Source organism: Physeter macrocephalus, chromosome 16 (genome assembly GCF_002837175.3).
Source record: "Physeter macrocephalus isolate SW-GA chromosome 16, ASM283717v5, whole genome shotgun sequence".
NCBI lineage: Eukaryota > Metazoa > Chordata > Mammalia > Artiodactyla > Physeteridae > Physeter > Physeter macrocephalus.
The window spans coordinates 76,439,199-76,458,948 of NC_041229.1; the positions used below are offsets into that span (position 1 = coordinate 76,439,199).

Below are 19,750 nucleotides of genomic sequence, written 5' to 3' on the forward strand. Positions count from 1 at the left end.
GAATTCAATGTCAATGAGTTCAGTTGCTACTGTACTAAATTATAGCTCACTCTATCTGAGGCATGAGGTCTATTGCAGAGTCCCCAGAAGAGGTTGATGGTACCAGAAATAATTTTTCCCCTGCTTTTAATTTCAGTAATTTTGATCTTGAAGAATATATATTCATCCTTTCTAAAGCCACTTGGTAGTTTTCTTCAGATACCTTGGTACTGTGAATGTTCAATGAAATAATTTTATTGAGAGATTTTTTTTTCAATAAAATATATAGAAAAACTGAAAGGAGCAAGAGGATACAGTGGAAACATTGATTCCATCATGGAAAGAGTGACTTTATTGCCTGCACATTTGAAAGTACATTCTATATACCCTTTGGAAAAGGAAAGATATTAGTTCCTGGCAATTTCCATTTCTTCTTTTATATCTCTCTTCTGTTTTATAGCTGAAATGTCTACTTGATGTAATCAAGGGGAGTATTTTATCTCAAACTTTTGGGAAGAATGGATTATTTAAACTACTATAAAGTAAAAAAAATAAACTACTAGCATTAAATTTTCAGTTCACTGCCTATGGAGAACTAAAGATGCCATTCTCTCCATTTTTGCTAGGTTTAATAGGTGAAAGAAAATACGTATTTCTTTATTGTAATGTTACCTGGCTAAAACCTTGGGAAATAAATCAAATGCTGAAATATATTAAATATATTATAATATAATTTATATATATTTATATATATATTATATTATAATATATTTATATTATAAATATAAAATATATTAAATATATTAAATTCCAGGCAATGGTGAGCTTTCATGGAGCAGTTAGAAGTGTACGGGTATAAGAGACTGAATGATTTGATTTCAACTATGTGTGAGCTCAGTTTTTTCATCTTGGAAAATGGAGATACTATTATCTACCTAATTCATGGCATTATTTTTTGAGAATTAAAGAGGATAATCTATCTGAAAGTATAGTATTTTGTGTGCCTAGAGCGCGGTAAGCACTCACAATGTTAATTCATTCCTTCCCCATCTACCATAAGATTCAGAAAACAAGTCAGGACTGCTTATGTGTGAAGCACTGTATTTGACACTGTGGCAGTATGATAAATAATATCCTGGTTCTCTAGGTGTAGATTATTTTAAGTAATATAAATAGAATTAGTCACGGGCTTCCCTGGTGGCGCAGTGGTTGGGAGTCCGCCTGCCGATGCAGGGGACGCAGGTTCGTGCCCCGGTCCGGGAGGATCCCACGTGCCGCGGAGCGGCTGGGCCCGTGAGCCATGGCCGCTGGGCCTGCACGTCCGGAGCCTGTGCTCCGCAATGGGAGAGGCCACAACAGTGAGAGGCCCGCGTACAGCAAAAAAAAAAAAAAAAAAAAAAAAAAAAGAGTTAGTCACTACTGCCCTTCTGAAGCTGTGACACCCACAACACCATAACTAGGACATACACATGCTGTACTCTGCAGCACATAAGTAAACTCTTTCTAAATGACCAACATAGTTATGCATCTCAGTAACTATATCCAGGGGAACTATTGGATTTGAGGGGACTTGAAAGACATGGGGACACTATTAGTTAGAGACAAAGTAGGCAAGGGGTCAAGTATTGGACTCTCTAAACCCCCAAATAATGGCTTTACTTTCCCTGTTATGAATGCCCTGTCTAATGGGATAGCCACAAGCCACATGTAGCTTTTAAAGTGTAAACTGATTAAAAAGAAATAAAGTTTAAAAATTAGTCTCCAGTCGCACTCACCACAGTTCAAATGCTCAATAGCCACATGCCACTAGTGGTTACTATAATGGGTAGCACAGATATGGAACACTTCTATTATCACAGAAAGTTCTATTGGAAAGCGATTTTAAAAGTGACGTTTAAGTTTAGGGCAAAGATAGAAATAAATTGTTTGCCAATCTTTTTCTGAATTCTTGTACCTGTAACAGAAAAGAAAAATGAAATGTTTTCAAGAAAATATGAGAGAAGGAAATCATAGGCAATTCAATATATTTTTACTTGCATTGGTGGCAGTGATAATAACTTTATTGAACACTTACTTCTACACTTGAATTATATTATTCAATTTGCACTCACACATAGTGGATGAGATGCATTTTTTTTTCTTATGGGCCTTGAATAGAAGATGAGAGTGAGGCACAGAAACATTAAGTAATCTGTCCAAAGTACCATAGCAAGAACGTGACATAGCTGAGTTTGAACTCAGGTAATTGAATTCCAAACCCTAGCAGGTGATTAACCTAAGAGGTAATGGATTGAATTAAAAGACTTTAGAAGTAAATTTAAAATCTTTCTTTTTATTTCCACATAATTTGGTTGTTGCTTTGAGGGAATGGGGAGGACACTTTCAGATTTCACACCATCCATTCTCTTGTATGTTCATCGTTCAATTCATAAGTATTAGTATAGAGGCTGAGAATATAGAACTTACGTTAATCCCGCTGAGAGATAAAAGGATAAACATTAGACTATCAATATTAGAAAAATTAACATGAAATCTAAAAAGAAATAATACAAATGAACTTGTCTGCAAGGCTGAAATAGACCCACAGACATAGAAAACAAACCTGTGATTACCAGGGGGGAAGAGAGGAGAGGGATGAATTGGGGAATGTGCAATTAGCATATACACACTGCTATACACAGAGCAGATACCAACCTGCTGGATAGCATAGGGAGATATACTCAGCATTTTGTAGTAACCTATAAGGGAAAAGAATCTGAAAAAGAATATGTGTGTGTGTGTGTGTGTGTGTGTGTGTGTGTGTGTGAAAAGAATCTGAAAAAGAATATGTGTGTGTGTGTGTGTGTGTGTGTGTGTGTGTGTGTGTGTGATAACTGAATCACTTGAAACTAACAACATTGTAAATCAACTACATTTCAATTTAAAAAAAAGAAAAATTAACATGTATCCTACTTGTACATGATTCTAATGTTTTATTGGTAGTCATTTCTCCTTTTGCTAACGCAAAATATTGAAACCTATACCATGGAGGCTGGAGGACGGTAGCATGACTTTTGCTAGTGAGTAAGCGAGCCTAAATTTCTACCCAATCTCAGCTCAGCTTGGCAACTATTCTCAACTTATTCCATATTCAGTAACTTTCAAAAAATGTTCAAAGGTTTTACTTATATTTTTCAGTTATACTTTTCTTAATTTATGGGAAGCATTTTATGTGTGCTATAAATTTAGTGAATTTTGAAGGCCCTGGAAACATGTCCCTTGGGGATGTAAAATCTCTAAGGCAGAGTGTTTGCTCCTGCCCTCACATTGATTATGATCTAGTGTGAGGGGTCAAATCTAACCATTCATTCATTCATGTATTCATCAATCAGATTCTGAGGACATAATATATAGCAGCATTGTCTGGAAAAACTCATCTGAGTAGATAATTAGAGATGGTATATAATTTAAATGCCATAGGAGTTCTTTGGAGAGTTAAGCAGTAAAGGGAAAACTAATATGGAAGATGAGCTATATACGTGGAGGTTCTCTTTTGAATCCCTAGTTCTTTACATCTGACGTATTCCTCTCCTTATCTGTGGTCAATTTTTTAGCTATTCAAGTAGACACTCTCATAATTACTCAAGACAGCTCTCTATTCTAAACCTCTTCTTCAAGATTTTTGTGGCAAGGTGAAAGCTGATTTTATTCAATACATCAATTTGCTTTTATTTTATTTACTGATATTAAAGAAGAGATTCAGAGCTGTCATTTTTCCTAGGATTTTCATGAGAACCTAGAGAAATTAATAATTTTTAAAAAATAACAGAACTTGGAGAGATATACAGTAATTGCTAAGGTTTTTGGAACTTTATGAATATTTTTGTGTAAAATATGTCAAAAAATATTTATAAGTTCCAAAGGTATTGAGTACTGATATTATCGAATCATTTGTTCTTTAATTCAAGTGAAATATGACATCTGCTCTAAGACTCTTATGTATAAATGGCACAGCAACCTTGGGAAGACTGTTGACCCTTTGATTTTTGGTTGGTATGCAGCCAGAAAGAATATTGGATTCTACAAGCTATGAGCTATGTCCCTTGGTGGATTAAGTGTCAAATCAATCTAGCTTCTCTGGTGCAATCTGGATATTGTATTCCTTTTTGCCATGAAAACCATGCATCTCATGTCCTTTGGCATGCCCTTATATATGTCAAGTGTTTTATAGTTCCAAGTTATAGTTCCTGTGTGCAAACTCATTCATCAGTTTGAAGTGGTTTCACAAGGTTTTTTTTCCCCACCCAGGGGTAGAGGTGGTAGATTTTAAAATGGCTTAGTGTTTGACTCTGTTTATGTTCTTTTCCTATTTGCATCATAAAGAAGCTTTACAGTCACCTCTTGAAGACTTTTTTTCAGCAGACCTTTATGTTATGTTTTGGCTGACATGATTTACCTTATTTGATTATTTAATTGGAAAATACTGATAAAATGTAAAAGTCACTCAAAATCCTACTACATAATTTGGAATCATGTAAAATAAGATATAAATGATTCTCTATGCATCAATCACCTTCCTCAAAGGCAATTACTATCAATCTGATGGATGTCCTCCTTGAATTCTTCCTAAGTTAATGTTATATAAATAAATACAATATTCATATTTATAATACAACATATTTATCTGCAATTTAACTTTATATATGACCATCTATACTGTGTGTGTATGTACATATACATGCACCAGTATGTATGTGCATACACACACATCATAAAATGAAATTGTAGTGTACATATGTGTTTGCAAATTATTGGTTTCTGCTTAAGAGTATATACTGCACATTTTTATGGTCCAACACATATATATTTATCTTATTCTTTTTAAATTATTGCACAGAGTTCCATTGTATTTGTATACTATATATTATTCTACCAGCCCTTTCTTGACACATTCTATGTCTATTTTTTTCCTATTCAATCAGTGTTGCAACAAATATACCTGTCCATATATTTTAAAGTAATAATACTATTATATTTGCAAGATATATTTTTAGGAGTAAATTGCTAGATTTAGGGATATATGGTTTTTAATTTTAAAAAATATTGACTAATTGATGTTCATGAATATTTTATAAAGGGGACATTAAACTATGCTATTTCTTATTGTTTTTTACAATTCATATAGGAAAGCGTTTCTTTGAAAACCACTACTTAACCAAATTGGTTAATGGGTATTGTTATATGTATATATAAATATATGTGTATTCATGCAAAAAATTTTTTATGTCTAAGCCTAAAACAAATTCAGTCAGCAACAAAGAGATGGATCTTTGCTATTGGACAGACACAGTCTTTGAGTGCTGTAGTAACTGAATATTTTAGTTATGTAGCCATAAAATCCCTGGACAGGAAAAGCCCTAGTAATAGTTTGATGATAGTAGGCTTCACCAGTACACCAAGACCACTATTTCATTTTTTTATAACCATCTTTGTAGATGACCTCAACAATCAACAACATTTTGTTTATATTTTCTTGTTCACAGAGAATAGAGGAAATAACCCTATCTGTGAATTGAAATCACAAAATGCTTCTCCCTTGATCTTTTTGCTCTCAGAGGCAAAACTCTATTTAGCCTAGATCATCCAAATACTTGGCTCAGTCTTTCACATCACATAGAATCACATTCTGTGACTTCATGGAATGCCGTGAAAACTGGTTATATTCTATTAAAGGAAAAAACCTCACACAACTCTTTATAACATTTGGTATGGTAAGGGAGATTTCCAGGGCTAAAATTTTATGAGACTGATAATAGAAAAGTCTATCCAGGTTCACACACTCCCTTTTCTTAAGCATTTTCTTATCCTGGAAGACAAATGATGCAGAATGTAAACATGTTTCAAGGTCAGATAGCAGAAATCCAACCAGAATTATTTTTATATTACATAAGAGAGCAATAATCTATGGTTTAAAAAGAAATAGTCTGGAAGAATGATAGTAAAATGTTATTGTTAAAAGATAAAAATTTTTAATATTTCCTTTTCTTAGTATTGGTGATAGAGAATTATGGATGTTAGACAATTCTGCTGCTTTCTTTTGACTTTATAATTCTATTGTAATTTTTATTGTGTGTTTGTATGTATACACATAAAAATGCAGGTGTGTGTGTCATATTTTATCTATATTCGAATACTGTATTTGTGTTTCATTCTTCTTTCACAAGTGAGAAATTCATTTATACATACTTTATGAGAAATACTGACAGAATACGTAGATGAAACAGAAGGCCAAAAAAATAGTAGAAGAGAAAGAAAAGAGGCAATCTGAGCCAGGGAAGGGATTTATGTATGTTTACTTCTAGATACTAAAAAGGCAAGTATATGTTTACAGGCACAGATTTTCCTAGTCTCTTAATTAAGAACTAAGTTTCATTTGAGTTTCATGTTCTTTCCTATAGTTCTTTACAAACCTATTTATTGACATAAGATTGTACCAAAGCGTTTTGTAGAAAACATAAATGTACACTTAATGTATCACTGTGATGACTGCCAGATATTCCACCGGAGTGAGATTTCTTTGTTTTTCAGAATCTGCCCTTAAAGAAGATTCCATGCAAGGCCAGTGCACCCTCAGGATCCTTTTTTGCCAGAGACAATACAGCAAACTTCTTATCCTGGTGCCGAGATTTAGGGGTAGATGAAACATGTCTGTTTGAATCGGAAGGTTTGGGTATGTACATTTCCTTCAGAATTTTAGCTGATATAATATTAAAATTATTGTTTGTCTGTATAACTCTCAAGTCTAACTTTTTTTGTGTGATGTCATTTCACACTTTGTTAACTTTAAAAAAAATTGTAGTTTGTTGTAAACTTGCAGGTTTTTTGTAAACTTGAGTCTTTGAAGGTAGAAAAATTCACCCTCTTAATCTTGGTCACCTTGTGCATAAAATAACAGGAACATTAAGTAGCAGAATCCTTTCCTGGTTAAAAATAAGTACACACAATGCAAAATTGGGGGATATTTGGAAAATGTAGGGTTAAGTTTTACCACCAGGCTCTTACCTGGACTAGAAGGGTAGCTATATATGTTCCAGCCCTCCATCAAGAGCATTTTCGTCTTTTCACCTCTACAAAAGTATGAAAACACCATCTCTCATAAGTTCTATCTTTCTTGAAACTGATTTTTTTAGTTAGTTAAGCTTATTTTTAGTTAATGAAACTTATTTTTTAGCTAGTTAAAAATTAGGCAAACAAGCAAGAGATTAGGATAATTGAAGACTATGGAATAAGAGACAGATACGTTAGTGCCTAGGCCTACCCAGATAATTGTGGGGTTTTTGTTTTGTTTTATGATTGAATTTTGGCAAATCCACTTCCATACCATAGTTTTGTATTTCCTTGGGAGAAAACATACATTGGATCATTCAGTGTTTTGACATTACTTGATACCCTTAAATGTTCAAACCTTCAATGTAAGATCTACCCCAGTAGAACTCTACTATGGAAAATATTGGAATTAAAGCCCAATTCTAGTAAAGTGGAACTAAGTGAAGAAAGGAGACATTTAGGGGGGAATAATGCTTTGGTTCTTTTACCTGAGGCTTTAAAAAATCAATTCACAAAATCACGTAATACAAATATTAACATCACAGTAAGCTGAGCATCCTTCAGAGAGAACAAGTATACAAATTGCCATCTGAACAATGACAATACACTTTGCCCTGAGACCTCATAAAACAGCATTCCCCTGCTGAACCTAGGAAATTGATGGTATAGCAGCTAAAGTCTTACTCATTTTAAGTGCTTAAGGAAACTTGTATTTGTACTAAGAGGAGTTGATGTGATATGGAAATACTGTCATCAAATTTCTGAGAAGTCTCCCAGCAGAGAAGAGAATAACACGAACTTAGGCTAGGAGAACATTTTATACCTGAAAGAAAAATTTAACCAGAAAAATTGCACAGAAGCATACTATATACAGCAGTGTGCTCTATGAATGCTCATTGTATATGTGAGCTTTGAGTGTTCTTACCATTTCCTCACCTCAAAGTAAAAAAAAGTTGGTGGAAGATATGTATGGATATAGTTCTTTTTCAGTGCAGTGGTAATTTTACAAATAGATTTTAACTTTCATGTTTAGCGTGGAAGAGTTGCGAAAAAAACCCTTGAAAGATCTAGTAAATGTCTGTGTGTGTGTCTACACACACACACGCACACACACACACACACACACTTATATATATATAAATTTTTAAAAATCAAATCTTAGTCACAAGAAGCACACTCTTTATGTGGACAAATAACATCATGATTTAAAATTCTGGAGTGCTCCTGCATTGCTGAAGAACTGCCACATGGGGAAACTGCTTTATTTTTTGTTAATTTGTTTACTGCACAGGTTTCCATTAAAAAAAGCATTTTTTCAGTGACTACTGTAGGCTAAGTGGATTACTAGGAGCTCTGAATGTAAATATGGTCTTGTCTCAATTTTCTTACTATTCATAAGTTCTTTTGTTAATTGAACTAACAAAACTTTTAGTTGGACTCCAAGAAGCTTGGATGGCTTTTTAAAACCCCATTCAGGTAATAAATAATACATTTTATTTTGAAACAATAAAGCATAAAGCAGCTTATGTAACAATGGTCCTGGTATATAAATACATACTCTGTAGCATATAAAATTATGTCATGAAGAATTTTTAGATGGTCGAGTTCTTCACCCTGTTTGAAAAAAGCTGACTTTATAAACAAGAAATGTTTATATAAAAATTAAATACATGATAATTTATATGTCATAACTGTTGAGTATTTTGTTAAAATATCTTTGATTCTGGTTATCTTCTACAGTATAACTTCACTTATACCTTGCAATTAAAATGTATTTATATAGCCAAGAAGGTTTAATGGGACCAAATTTTCAAGGCTATAAATTTTTTAAATAATTTTGAATCCTCTCAGTACCAAACTAAATCAGATTGTTAGGCTTTCTAGTTTGCTACTCAATGAAAAGATAAATTTGAAATTTCCGCTGCTCAGAATAGGGCATGAGGTGATGTACAATAGGCCCTGTGGAGATGGAAGAAGGGAGACAATACTATAGCATTGACTTCAGGATTATTCAGTGAAAGGAAACAGCTGTGCCCATAGATGTTAATGATAATCAGGAGGAAGGCCAATGAAAAATTCCATTTCCCCAAGTGGAACCCATTCTCCTTGGATTTTTCTTATTATTCACTTGTGGGTGAGGAAGTGATGGAGCCGCTGCACTTGCAGAATTGACTTTCTTGCAACAATAATACTGTGTACTCTGTTTGATGTCTTTTCACACTTCACTTTTGAAAGGGAATTTAGGGCAAGGGTTTTTTCTTTTTTCCCTACCTCAAGATTTCATTTCAGTAGCACACAAGATGAAGAGCATCCTTTGTGTCCTAGTGTTTTGAACAGCAAATAAAAGGACAAGATGCCCTGATGAAGGGGAAAAATCTGTTTGAATGAATGATAAAGTAGATCATTGTACTGAATGTGTATCAAGAGGCTTCTGTCTTTAGCTCTTCAAAGGTCTTCGCCTGCATAAAGCATTCTTATCTTTGTGGCAACTGATACGTTACCCTCTGTTGCAGTGCTTTTTTTGTACGATTATTTGTGGGAGGATCTTAATTCATGACTCACTCTATCTGTTCTCTTTCCACAACAGCTAATGACAAGAAATCTCAGTGGGTGGGGAAGGGATGCCAGGGATGAACTAGGGAGTATAGACAACATCTTATTCCATATGCTTCTCTCGTGCTTGTCGTTTTGATTCTTGGCCGATAACTTTCTATGCCACATGAGGCGATCACATACAGAGTGTAACCTTCCATTTATCTTCTAAGACATTCTTGAGATAGAATTTTTCCTCTGTCAAATGTCAGTTCTTGGATTATAAGTTTACTAATATCTCAGAATAGTGTTTCAGAAGTGAGACAATAGAAAAATGGATAAATATCATGAACAGCTTATTCATAAAAGACTTATAAAAGCCCAAAACAGAGATAAAAATGTTTGACACCTTAGTAATAAGGCAAATGCAAATAAAAGCTATGAAAAATTAGCGAGGATTAACAATTGTATATTTAGTGCTGAGTATAGAGGAAAGTGGGTTCTTCTATACATTGCTGAAAAAAAATTGGAAATTGGCATGCCTTCTTTGGAGGGCAATTTGACATTATGTAAGATCTAAGAAGTGCTCATATCTTTTTATCAAGTTGTTCTACTTCTAAAAGTTTATTTGAAGGAAGTAAGTAGAGATAAGCAATAGAATGTCCATTGAAACATATTTTATAAGAGTAAAAAATGGGGATGAACTGAATCTATTTGGTGGTAGCTTAAACAAACTGCAGTCTTTCATAGATACCAAGCAAAAATAATATTCATAATATTTTTGAGACTATTTAAGAATATGGGAAAATTATGATTAATATGAAAATGAGGTCTCAGCATTTACATCTAGTAAATAACAATAAAATACTATATTCAGAATCCGAAAGTAAGATAAATAGTAATTGGGTTGTAAGTAATATCATTTTCTTCTTCAATTCTCTATTAACACACTTTAGACTGTAAACAGGTATGGCATGTAATCTGAAACATGAACAATTTTATTTATATTAAGATAATTTGAACCAAGTTGCATAGAGATTTATTGACATCAGTATATTATACATCAGTGTATTTTATACATCAATGTATTATAAGGGCTGTTTTACATTAGGACCAAAAACCTATGACTTATTCTCAATTTTAAAAAATTTTAAGTTATGAGCCCTAAAATTGATGCTCCTATATGATTCTTTTCTAAGATATTTTGAGTAGAAACTATTTCCTTATATTAGTGATACTCTTGCATGGAGTACTTATTATTTGTAATTTACTTTAGCCCACTGATTTAGAAATTGTTAAGTTAGCTTAATTTTTTCCTCAGAGCTTTGTTTATTTTGCTTTACTTATGTACATTCCGGTGAGCTGGAAGATGGAAAAAGATAAAGGGATGGGGAGGGAATATTTGAAAAATGCACATTTTTTTGCTTGCTGTAATTATGTCAATATTATTATGTTATTGGATGATTATAGGATTTGGAGGCCAGTGACTATTCTTCATCTATTTCTCTGAGAAAGAATCTACTCAGCAAGAAAAGGGTTTGCTATCTGCTGTGCTAGCATGCAAATGTGTGTGATTTGTTTTTTTATTTTTATTTTCTGTATTTGTGTTTGCTGTGTGGCACTGTCTTCTTTTGATGCATGACTCTGAAGAGTAGTTTTATACAATTCTTTGTTCTATCTAACACTGGTCAAGCACTGACCTACCTACAGTATTGGTCTGATGTTGCACAAAAGTTAAAAGGATTGTGTGTGGATTTTTAAACATTAACATTTTCTGTTTTATACATATTGCATCAGAAAAAGAATATATGCCTGCCTTCCAGTGTGTGATAAATCATCCGTTGTGGTTGTTGTTGTCTGTATTGAGGACTATAAGAGTATTTCTGTAGAAAAAAAAGTTATATTACTTTTATTAATATTAATGTAGAATAACAACTTCAGGATACCAAATTAGCTCTGGGTTATTTATATTCACATTATTTCTTCCCCAGGAACAATTTATTTTAGACTTTGGATTTTTAGACACCTGTTCTTATAAAGTACTTTATTAGCATCTTAATTCTGAGTTTGAGCTCAGAAACTCTTTCCAAATGTAGCGATTTGCCCATATGTCAGAAAAAAATGTAAATGAGGACAGTACAGTATGAAATCTGATTGAGAGAACTAAATGTCTCCCAGTATCAAGGATTTGATGGAGTCAGGGTTGAATTAGGAAAGGGGACAGCCTTCTAGCTTTTCCAGAATCAAATTTTCACTGTGCAATATTAACTAACAATAGTTATATGCTTAATAAGGGTAGCCTAGCAGTGCACATGTGCTATCATATCTACTCTCCCAACAGCCACCATTTTATAATGAAAATCCTAGGTTAGGACCAAGAGAATTAAATAACTTGCCCAATATTAACAGCTTCTCAGTGGCCCAGCTAGGATTTGAATTCAACTTCATTAACCTTCAAAGATCACGTCCCAGTGGCTTCCCTGGTGGCGCAGTGGTTGTGAGTCCTCCTGCCGATGCAGGGGACACGGGTTCGTGCCCCGGTCTGGGAGGATCCCACATGCCACGGAGCGGCTGGGCCCGTGAGCCATGGCCGCTGACCCTGCACGTCCGGAGCCTGTGCCCCACAACGGGAGAGGCCACAACGGTGAGAGGCCCGCGTACCGCAAAAAAAAAAAAAAAAAGATCATGTTCCTGTGTTACAGAAAGTTATGCTTCGTATGAGTTAATTTTAGAAGTTCATATGATGATTTCAAGTAAAAGGAAAAGTAAAATATAAATAAAAACCAAATTAGAAGAGACTCGACTCCTATTGCTGCTCTGAGTGATAGTGACTTAATCCATTAATTTCACATAAGGTCTGGCTGCTAGAGACAGAAAGGGCACTCCTTGCTCTGGGACATGTTTTGACTTAGTGGCAAAGGCAATTAACTACATTTTATTCTATACATCTTCCATCACTGATGAGATTATGAATAAATTCTCTTCGTTTATGTGAATTATACGGCTGCTGTATCCTGTTTTAAATGCGAACAGTGATTCTGAGAAATTTGGATACACACACACTCAGCATTCATGAGTTTGTGAGGTTTATTCTTGTTTGCCTTTTCTTCTCTTTAGCCTCCCTCAGATCAGTTTTAAGGCACCTAAATTTCTTTGCTATTCCTAATTGCTCCGTACCTTTAAACTCAAGGATTTCTGCATGTGACTTTCTGGGAGTGACGTGATGTAGACAGCCATCCCTTTACTTTCTTGGGAGGCATCTTTTGTACCTTATAGATCCTGGTAGGTGATAAATGCCCATAATACCCATTAAGGGCTAATCCAATTCACAAATTATTTTTTCCTCCATTCATCATCATCATCATCATCATCATCACTGTTATCTTAAACATTTCTAGAGCATGTTCCATATATCAAATCACATTTGAATATTGTAACCAACATAGATATAGAATTATAATTGATGTTTATTGTAATAATCATAACATTGATTAATATAATGATTCTCAAACTTTAATGTGCATATTCATCACCTGGAAACCTTGCTTAAATGTAAATTTTGCTCTATACGTCTGGGGTGGGACCCAATAATTTGCATTTTTATCAAGCTCCCAGCTGATACCAGTGCTACTGGTCTGTGGACCATCACTTAAGTAGCAAAGGAGTAAAATTTGTTGAATGTTTACCATATACCAAATGCCCTTAACCACAAAATTACCTCATAAGAAAGAGCAAGTAGAAGGCACGTTTTAGAGATGAGAAAATTATGTAGCCTGGACTAGAAGCCAGTTCTTCTGACATCTAGTTTACTGTATCTTCTACATGTCACTCTTTCTGAGTATGAGAATCTGTTCTCTGCTCTGGGGAGGTGGGAAGTTATTAAATTTATGATATTTTCACAATTTAATATTCAGTCAAAACTAAAAGTTTTGCAAATTTCTTCTTAAATATAAATCTAAAATATAGTTTCCTTTAAAACCAACATGAATATTATTGCCTCTAATGTATATAAACCAAATAGATAATGAAATTTTCATATTTTCATTTTTTGTCCATCTGTTAAAACTTAATATATATACATAAACTATACATTCATGGTCTAATGCATTTTATCCTTGCAGATTCTGTGACATTAAAACTCTACCCCTTGCCTTAGCAGAAGGTCTCATTTTCTATTCCTGGAGCTAGCAGCATTCCATTTGACATTTGATGCCCATGAGATTTTAACAGAATCTAGGTTATAAGATTGCCACATATTTTGAATAGGGATCTGTGTTGCTTTTTCCAGAGGTGTTCTGCCTTATACTTTTCTTCGAAACAGTTTTGATTATTTAAAAAGAAGCCTCCAATGATAAGACCTTTTGCATAATAATCACCAGTGATTAGACAGCTTTTTGTTTTAAAGAGAATTTGTTCAGAGGAAAGAAAGCCATAGTGATCCCCTCTTCTAATCATAACTCAAAGCAAAAGACCATATTCATATTGTAATGATAGAGTGAAAAAAATGTTTCCTACCATAAACCTCAATATAAGTATAAATTTCCTTATATTTTTGAAAAGACAAATCAGTAAAATGTCTTTAAAATGAGTAGTACATACAACTCAACATAAAGGCTTTAGTTCAAATGCAATATACTGAAAATTGTCTTTCTAATCATCCTGACAAAAACATGCATTCATATATACAATATATAATCAACTTAGGTAACATTGAAAATGGGCTCATCTAAATTATTTTATTCCCAGAGATGCAGAAAAATTGACAGTAAGGGGGTTTCCTTGGTGGCGCAGTGGTTGAGAGTCCGCCTGCCGATGCAGGGGACACGGGTTCGTGCCCCGGTCGGGGAAGATCCCACATGCCGCGGAGCGGCTAGGCCGGTGAGCCCTGGCCGCTGAGCCTGCGCGTCCGGAGCCTGTGCTCCGCAGCGGGAGAGGCCACAACAGTGAAAGGCCCGCGTACCGCAAAAAAAAAAAAAAAAAAAAAATTGACAGTAAGATGTTTAGTGTTTCATAAAATGACATGTTCTAATGTAATTGTTACTTAAGTTTTATACTTAGCACAAACCCATAATAATGATAGGCTCTCTCCTTTATATCTGTCTATATATGCCGGCCAAATTGACCTACTTAACCTTAAATTTGATTAAATTTAGAATTAACTATTTCTGATATAATATAAATGACAAAATATTCAAAATACACTCATTATAATAACTGTTTTAAATTATACACCTCTATCCATAGTAGTTTTTTTAATTCTGAAGTTCCTTCCACTGCTTAGTATGGTGGCTTACACATGACAGGTGCACAGACAAAAAAATGCTTATAGAGAAAAAAATGAGTGTATTAATATTAACTAAGCCAAATGAAGATAATCTTTAAGCAAATAATTTACAACAAAAATAATAATAAAGAAAGAAAACTAACCTTGGGAAGTCTTTTCTATGTGCCAAGCATTGGCTAAGAATAACACGAATAATATTGTGTTAAATCCGCACAAAAATATCGCAAGATACACACCATTATTTTCCCTCAGAAAACTGAGATTTTATAATCTCCCAAAATAACAAACTAGTAACTTTTAGAGCTCACACTCAGACCCAGATCTTTGTGGCTCGAATCCCATGGTCACTATTCTCTTTCCATCTGTTAACTTTAGTTTAGAACTTGCTTGAGTGCAAAAACCAAACACAGTCACCTCTTTCGTATAATGTAGATACTACTTAAAGACTCTTGAATTTAATTTTATAGAATAAGGTAAGAGTGTTTGCTTTTACAATTAAATAAACTTTGACATAATTTAAATTCTTTCCTTTTCTAAATATGCTAGGTAAGATTTTAGCCTTTATTCAGTTTGTTTATTGTCACAACCATTATCCTCATGACATAATTGTCATCATCCTTGATAATTTGAGACATAGTGTTTACTGAGTAATTACTCTTCTGTTCTTGTCATTGTGCTGTTATGCCTCCCTGCAGATTTAACTCCTTCATTGCTTACAAGTCATCAAACATGATATTTTTGACCCTTATGGATCAAGCATGATATGCCCAATATTCAAAATGCCATTAACAAGTGAGACAATATTATAGGTGTGTTTTGAAGCAATAAAGCAATTGCTTTATTAAAGATAACACTTCCAAGAAAACTGGAAAGTAAAACATCATCTTTCTATTATCATTTTCCTAAGGGATGATGCTGAGTGAGATGTTTATTTGTCTTAAATTTTATAAGCAGGTTCTGTTAAGGATATAAAAAGGAGAATCATGCAGTTACTTTTCAGTTTGCCAAATTGATTTTCTAATGAGTCCATGGTAGATTAGATATTTTAGTGTTGGCATGCAAAGGCTGTTTTAAATTGATAGCTGAATACACAATAGCAATGCATCCTACATATCACATTGTCTTTCTTACATTACCCACATTACTGTTTTTCTTCAGAATGAATTTTATTTTCCATTGAATGTATCTATTGGTATTTACTTCCAATTCTTAACATACTCTCAAAATAAGTACAATACGCTGATTAAAGAATCATGATAGTTGAGTCAGGTGTTGCTTTTTAGAGTTGGTGTTGATTGCATATTGGCACAGTTTGGTCAGTTCACTAATAATTTTCATATTTTAACACTGTTTCCATCACAAAATGCATGAGATTGTATCCAAGTCTCCTTGAGCTTTAGCTGCTTGCTTCACACAGCTTTCACTGAAGATGAGGGTATTAGCAGGGCCTTAAACATCTTCTTCTCCTCAGCTTTCATGTATTCCTTTTTCCTGTTTGTTATTTTGTACCATGGACAGGATAAAAAAAAAAGTCCAAATCAGAAGAAACTGATTCTCTAGACAAGAAGATAGATTTTCATTGTTTTGCTTTTGCTTTGTGATGTTTGTTATTGTTCTCTGTTTGAAATTGATGCCTATGTGATATTACAGTCCGTACATTTCATTGCACTGAAGTCGATTTAATATATCAAAAATTGTATCATTCAGCCAGAGTCAGCTAATGGTGCACTTGAAATTGGAGGTAGTAAATATCTTTGCTTTAAGCCCCTTTAGTTAAGAGTAATTTTCGACTTCCCCAACCTGGGTTTTATGATAATTCACTAAGCATTAGCTGAAACTCAAATTCATATTACCAAGAATGGAAAGATTCTGTAATTCAGATTTCCCATAATCAATTCTATTTTAATGAATATTGCTGATGATATTAGAACTTATTTTAAAAGCTTTGAAGATTACATTTTATAGCAAGATAATAAATTTTTGTTTGTTTAAAGCCAAGTGAAATCATATACTTTTATAATCTAAGTAAATGTATTTTTCTAGTCACCACACACTCCCAACAAATTCCATTCTGGTGTCAGTGGCAAATATTGCCATTGCCATAACCTGTGGAGAGAAGGAATTAGATATTTAAGTGGGGGAATAGAATAAAGCTGGGAAATTAAATTACTATAAAATTCTATGTTTAAGAATTGAAGCAATATTGCTATTTTTCTTAATGTTTATCAATAAGCTAGTATTTTCTTTTATCAGGATATTGTGTCTATGTAAAGACCATTCTCAATTCAATCTTTTCCCCCCAATATCTGTTGTCTTTATTAGGTGCTGTATATAATAACATTTTTAAAATTCTCAAATCTTAGTTTAAAAAGAAAAAAGTATAAGCAGTACATACTCCTCTGGTAGGCTCAACAAATGCAAGTATGATTTTTTCAACATTACTGAATGTGTCCAGAGCAATTGATAAAGCAGCTTTATTAAGTAATCATATTATGTTAGAAAAGAAATATCAATGCAAAGAACCATCTTCTAATTTGCTCATTTTATGGGCAAAACTGGCTGATGTTATATATTTGTACATATTTACAAAATTCAGTCAGTTGAAAGTGTTTCTTTCTAAAGTATCACTTAATCAAATTTCGTTAGGAGAAGACATCAAGTTTCAGAGGGCTCACTTGACATTATTGTTTGGAGGGTAACAAAGGACCGTGATGTGTAATTTTTAATCCTTATTCAATGCATTATTTCTGCTAAAATCACTGGTGAAGATAGAGTTAGGATTTTTAAAAGAGCAGACTTTGCTTCATAGTTTTATGTTTGCTGTCTGTTTTTAAGTATCCATCAACTATTTATATCATAATTATAGCTATATGTGTTTCCAATATTGACTGACAAATATTAACTAATTGAAGAAAGTATTTTCAGGGTGGGATTCCTGAGACTCATGGCTTTTGGGGAGGAAGTTGGGCAAAGAGTTTTGAAAACTGCTTTAGGACTTTAGTAAAGCTAACTGTACTGTGGGATAGGATTGTTTCTATGAATGTCAGAATGAAGACTAGCTCATTTACTGGGACCATGAGGGATGAGGGAGTCGATCCTGCTCCCCATGGAGCTGCTTTACTGTCCTTTCTATTGTAAAGGTGTCCTCCTTTGTCTTGTCTTTCAGTCCTCCACAAGCAACCCAGAGAAGTGTGCCTCTGTTTGCTAGAGCTTGGCCGGATTGCAGCCAGGTAGGTCATACTATTGCCGCTAATTAAGACTTGACCATCTCAGCATCCAAGCAGCTGAGAAGCTTGCTGCCTTTTCATCACTGATGTTTATCCTAGGTGTTGAGAAGCAACTCCTTCAAATATGATCAGTATGAACATCTCGAGAGCAATTGTTCAAACTAAAAGTGGACCTCCAATATTCTTAACATCGTGGCCTTATTGTCAAAGTCACTATGTTTAAGCATTTTCTAAATATCCTTTAATTGAATACATTTTCCTTGCAACTGTTTCTTGGGAGGCTGGGGAGGATCTTGTACGTGAAATTGTATGTGACAATTATGCTTTCCTTAGTGGAAAGTCTATTCCCATTATTCTCTCTCTTTCTCAGCTCCTTCACCCCCTCTTCCTGTTTACTCTTTAATAATTTTCAGCCTCTTCTTTTGTTCCTTTTTCCTCATTTTCCCCATTTAACATCTCATCCCTCAGCGCTTTTGGTTTCTACTCCTGAGTGGATGGATAGTTTTAAAATTATTCTCCATAATTTGATTGGAAAAAGATAGAATATTATCCTTCATATGTAGAGATATCTTTGGAATCTTTTTCTTCTAGAAAAGAAAAACAAGAAGTAATTGTAGAAGTCATAACTGTAGCTAAATAAGCAGGGGAAGGGACTTTATTAGCCCAGCTGACTTGATTTGGTTTCATGTCTTCTCCTTATTACATTGCAAATCCTCAAACAAGGCTTCTGACAGTTTTATAAAGCCCAAAGAATTATAAATGAAGACATAAATGTTTGAATAGATCTTGATGCAAAATAAAACTTCAGAATTAATTTCTCATCCAGATCTGATTATACTTCCAGCATTGAGATCAGACGAACCAATAAGATAAAGTAAGAGTTTGCTCTGGGTGTTAATTCTCAAAGGCAGAGCTATAAAGAAAATCAAAGAAAATAAAATACAAGGTGAGCACATCAGCAAATTACAGCAATGGGTAGAAAACTTGCTGCCAATGAATAGCCCTTTTTTTGATCCAGTGGAAAATTCACTGTAATCAGAAGAAGTAACCCCAAGATCTTTAAAACATCATAGTCAACATAATCTTAACAAATTGTTCATCAGGTATGGATTTTACTTCATCATAATAATTGGATAAGAGAGATTGTTTTAATTTTTAAATATTTGAATTAAATAGGAATGAGGCTCCACTCAATAAGGAGTGAAAAAAATCAATTTGAGACATTTAGGGATATCCCTACTTTCTCCCACACCTTTCCCAGCTATACTGTGTGACAGCCTCTGGAGAGGGTCCCCTTGTCTTCTGACCACTCAGGTCTCTACTACTCAGGCATAGTTATAGTATCTGACTGTTTCTTAGGACCCCATTCCCCTTCAATGCTGTCACTTTCTTGGGTTCTGAGAGGGAGCAAGACAAAGGTACCTGTTGCTTTTAGGACTCCGCTAAGCCACTCCTCCACCATGCTTAAGCCTCCTGGCCTGCCCGACAAACAGCTATGAGTCAAAGGACTCGGCCTTGAGTCCTTGGGCTCAACAGATATCCCCTAAGAAAGGTGATATTAAAAATACAGGAGGGGGCTTCCCTGGTGGAGCAGTGGTTGGGAGTCCGCCTGCCGATGCAGGGGATGCGGGTTCGCGCCCCG

The 19,750-nt window shown here is 34.2% G+C and overlaps 1 protein-coding gene across 6 annotated transcripts in view; it reads left to right on the plus strand.

Annotated features, from left to right (window-relative positions):
• GAS2 (growth arrest specific 2) overlaps positions 1-19,750 on the plus strand; it is a 165,850-nt gene that overhangs the window by 79,349 nt on the left and 66,751 nt on the right. For all 6 annotated transcript variants that reach the window (XM_024119128.3, XM_024119129.3, XM_028501464.2 and 3 more), the window contains 2 exons: positions 6,547-6,688; positions 18,048-18,111. In XM_024119128.3, the coding sequence (XP_023974896.1) occupies positions 6,547-6,688; positions 18,048-18,111 (206 nt within the window). The remainder of the gene's footprint in view (positions 1-6,546; positions 6,689-18,047; positions 18,112-19,750) is intronic.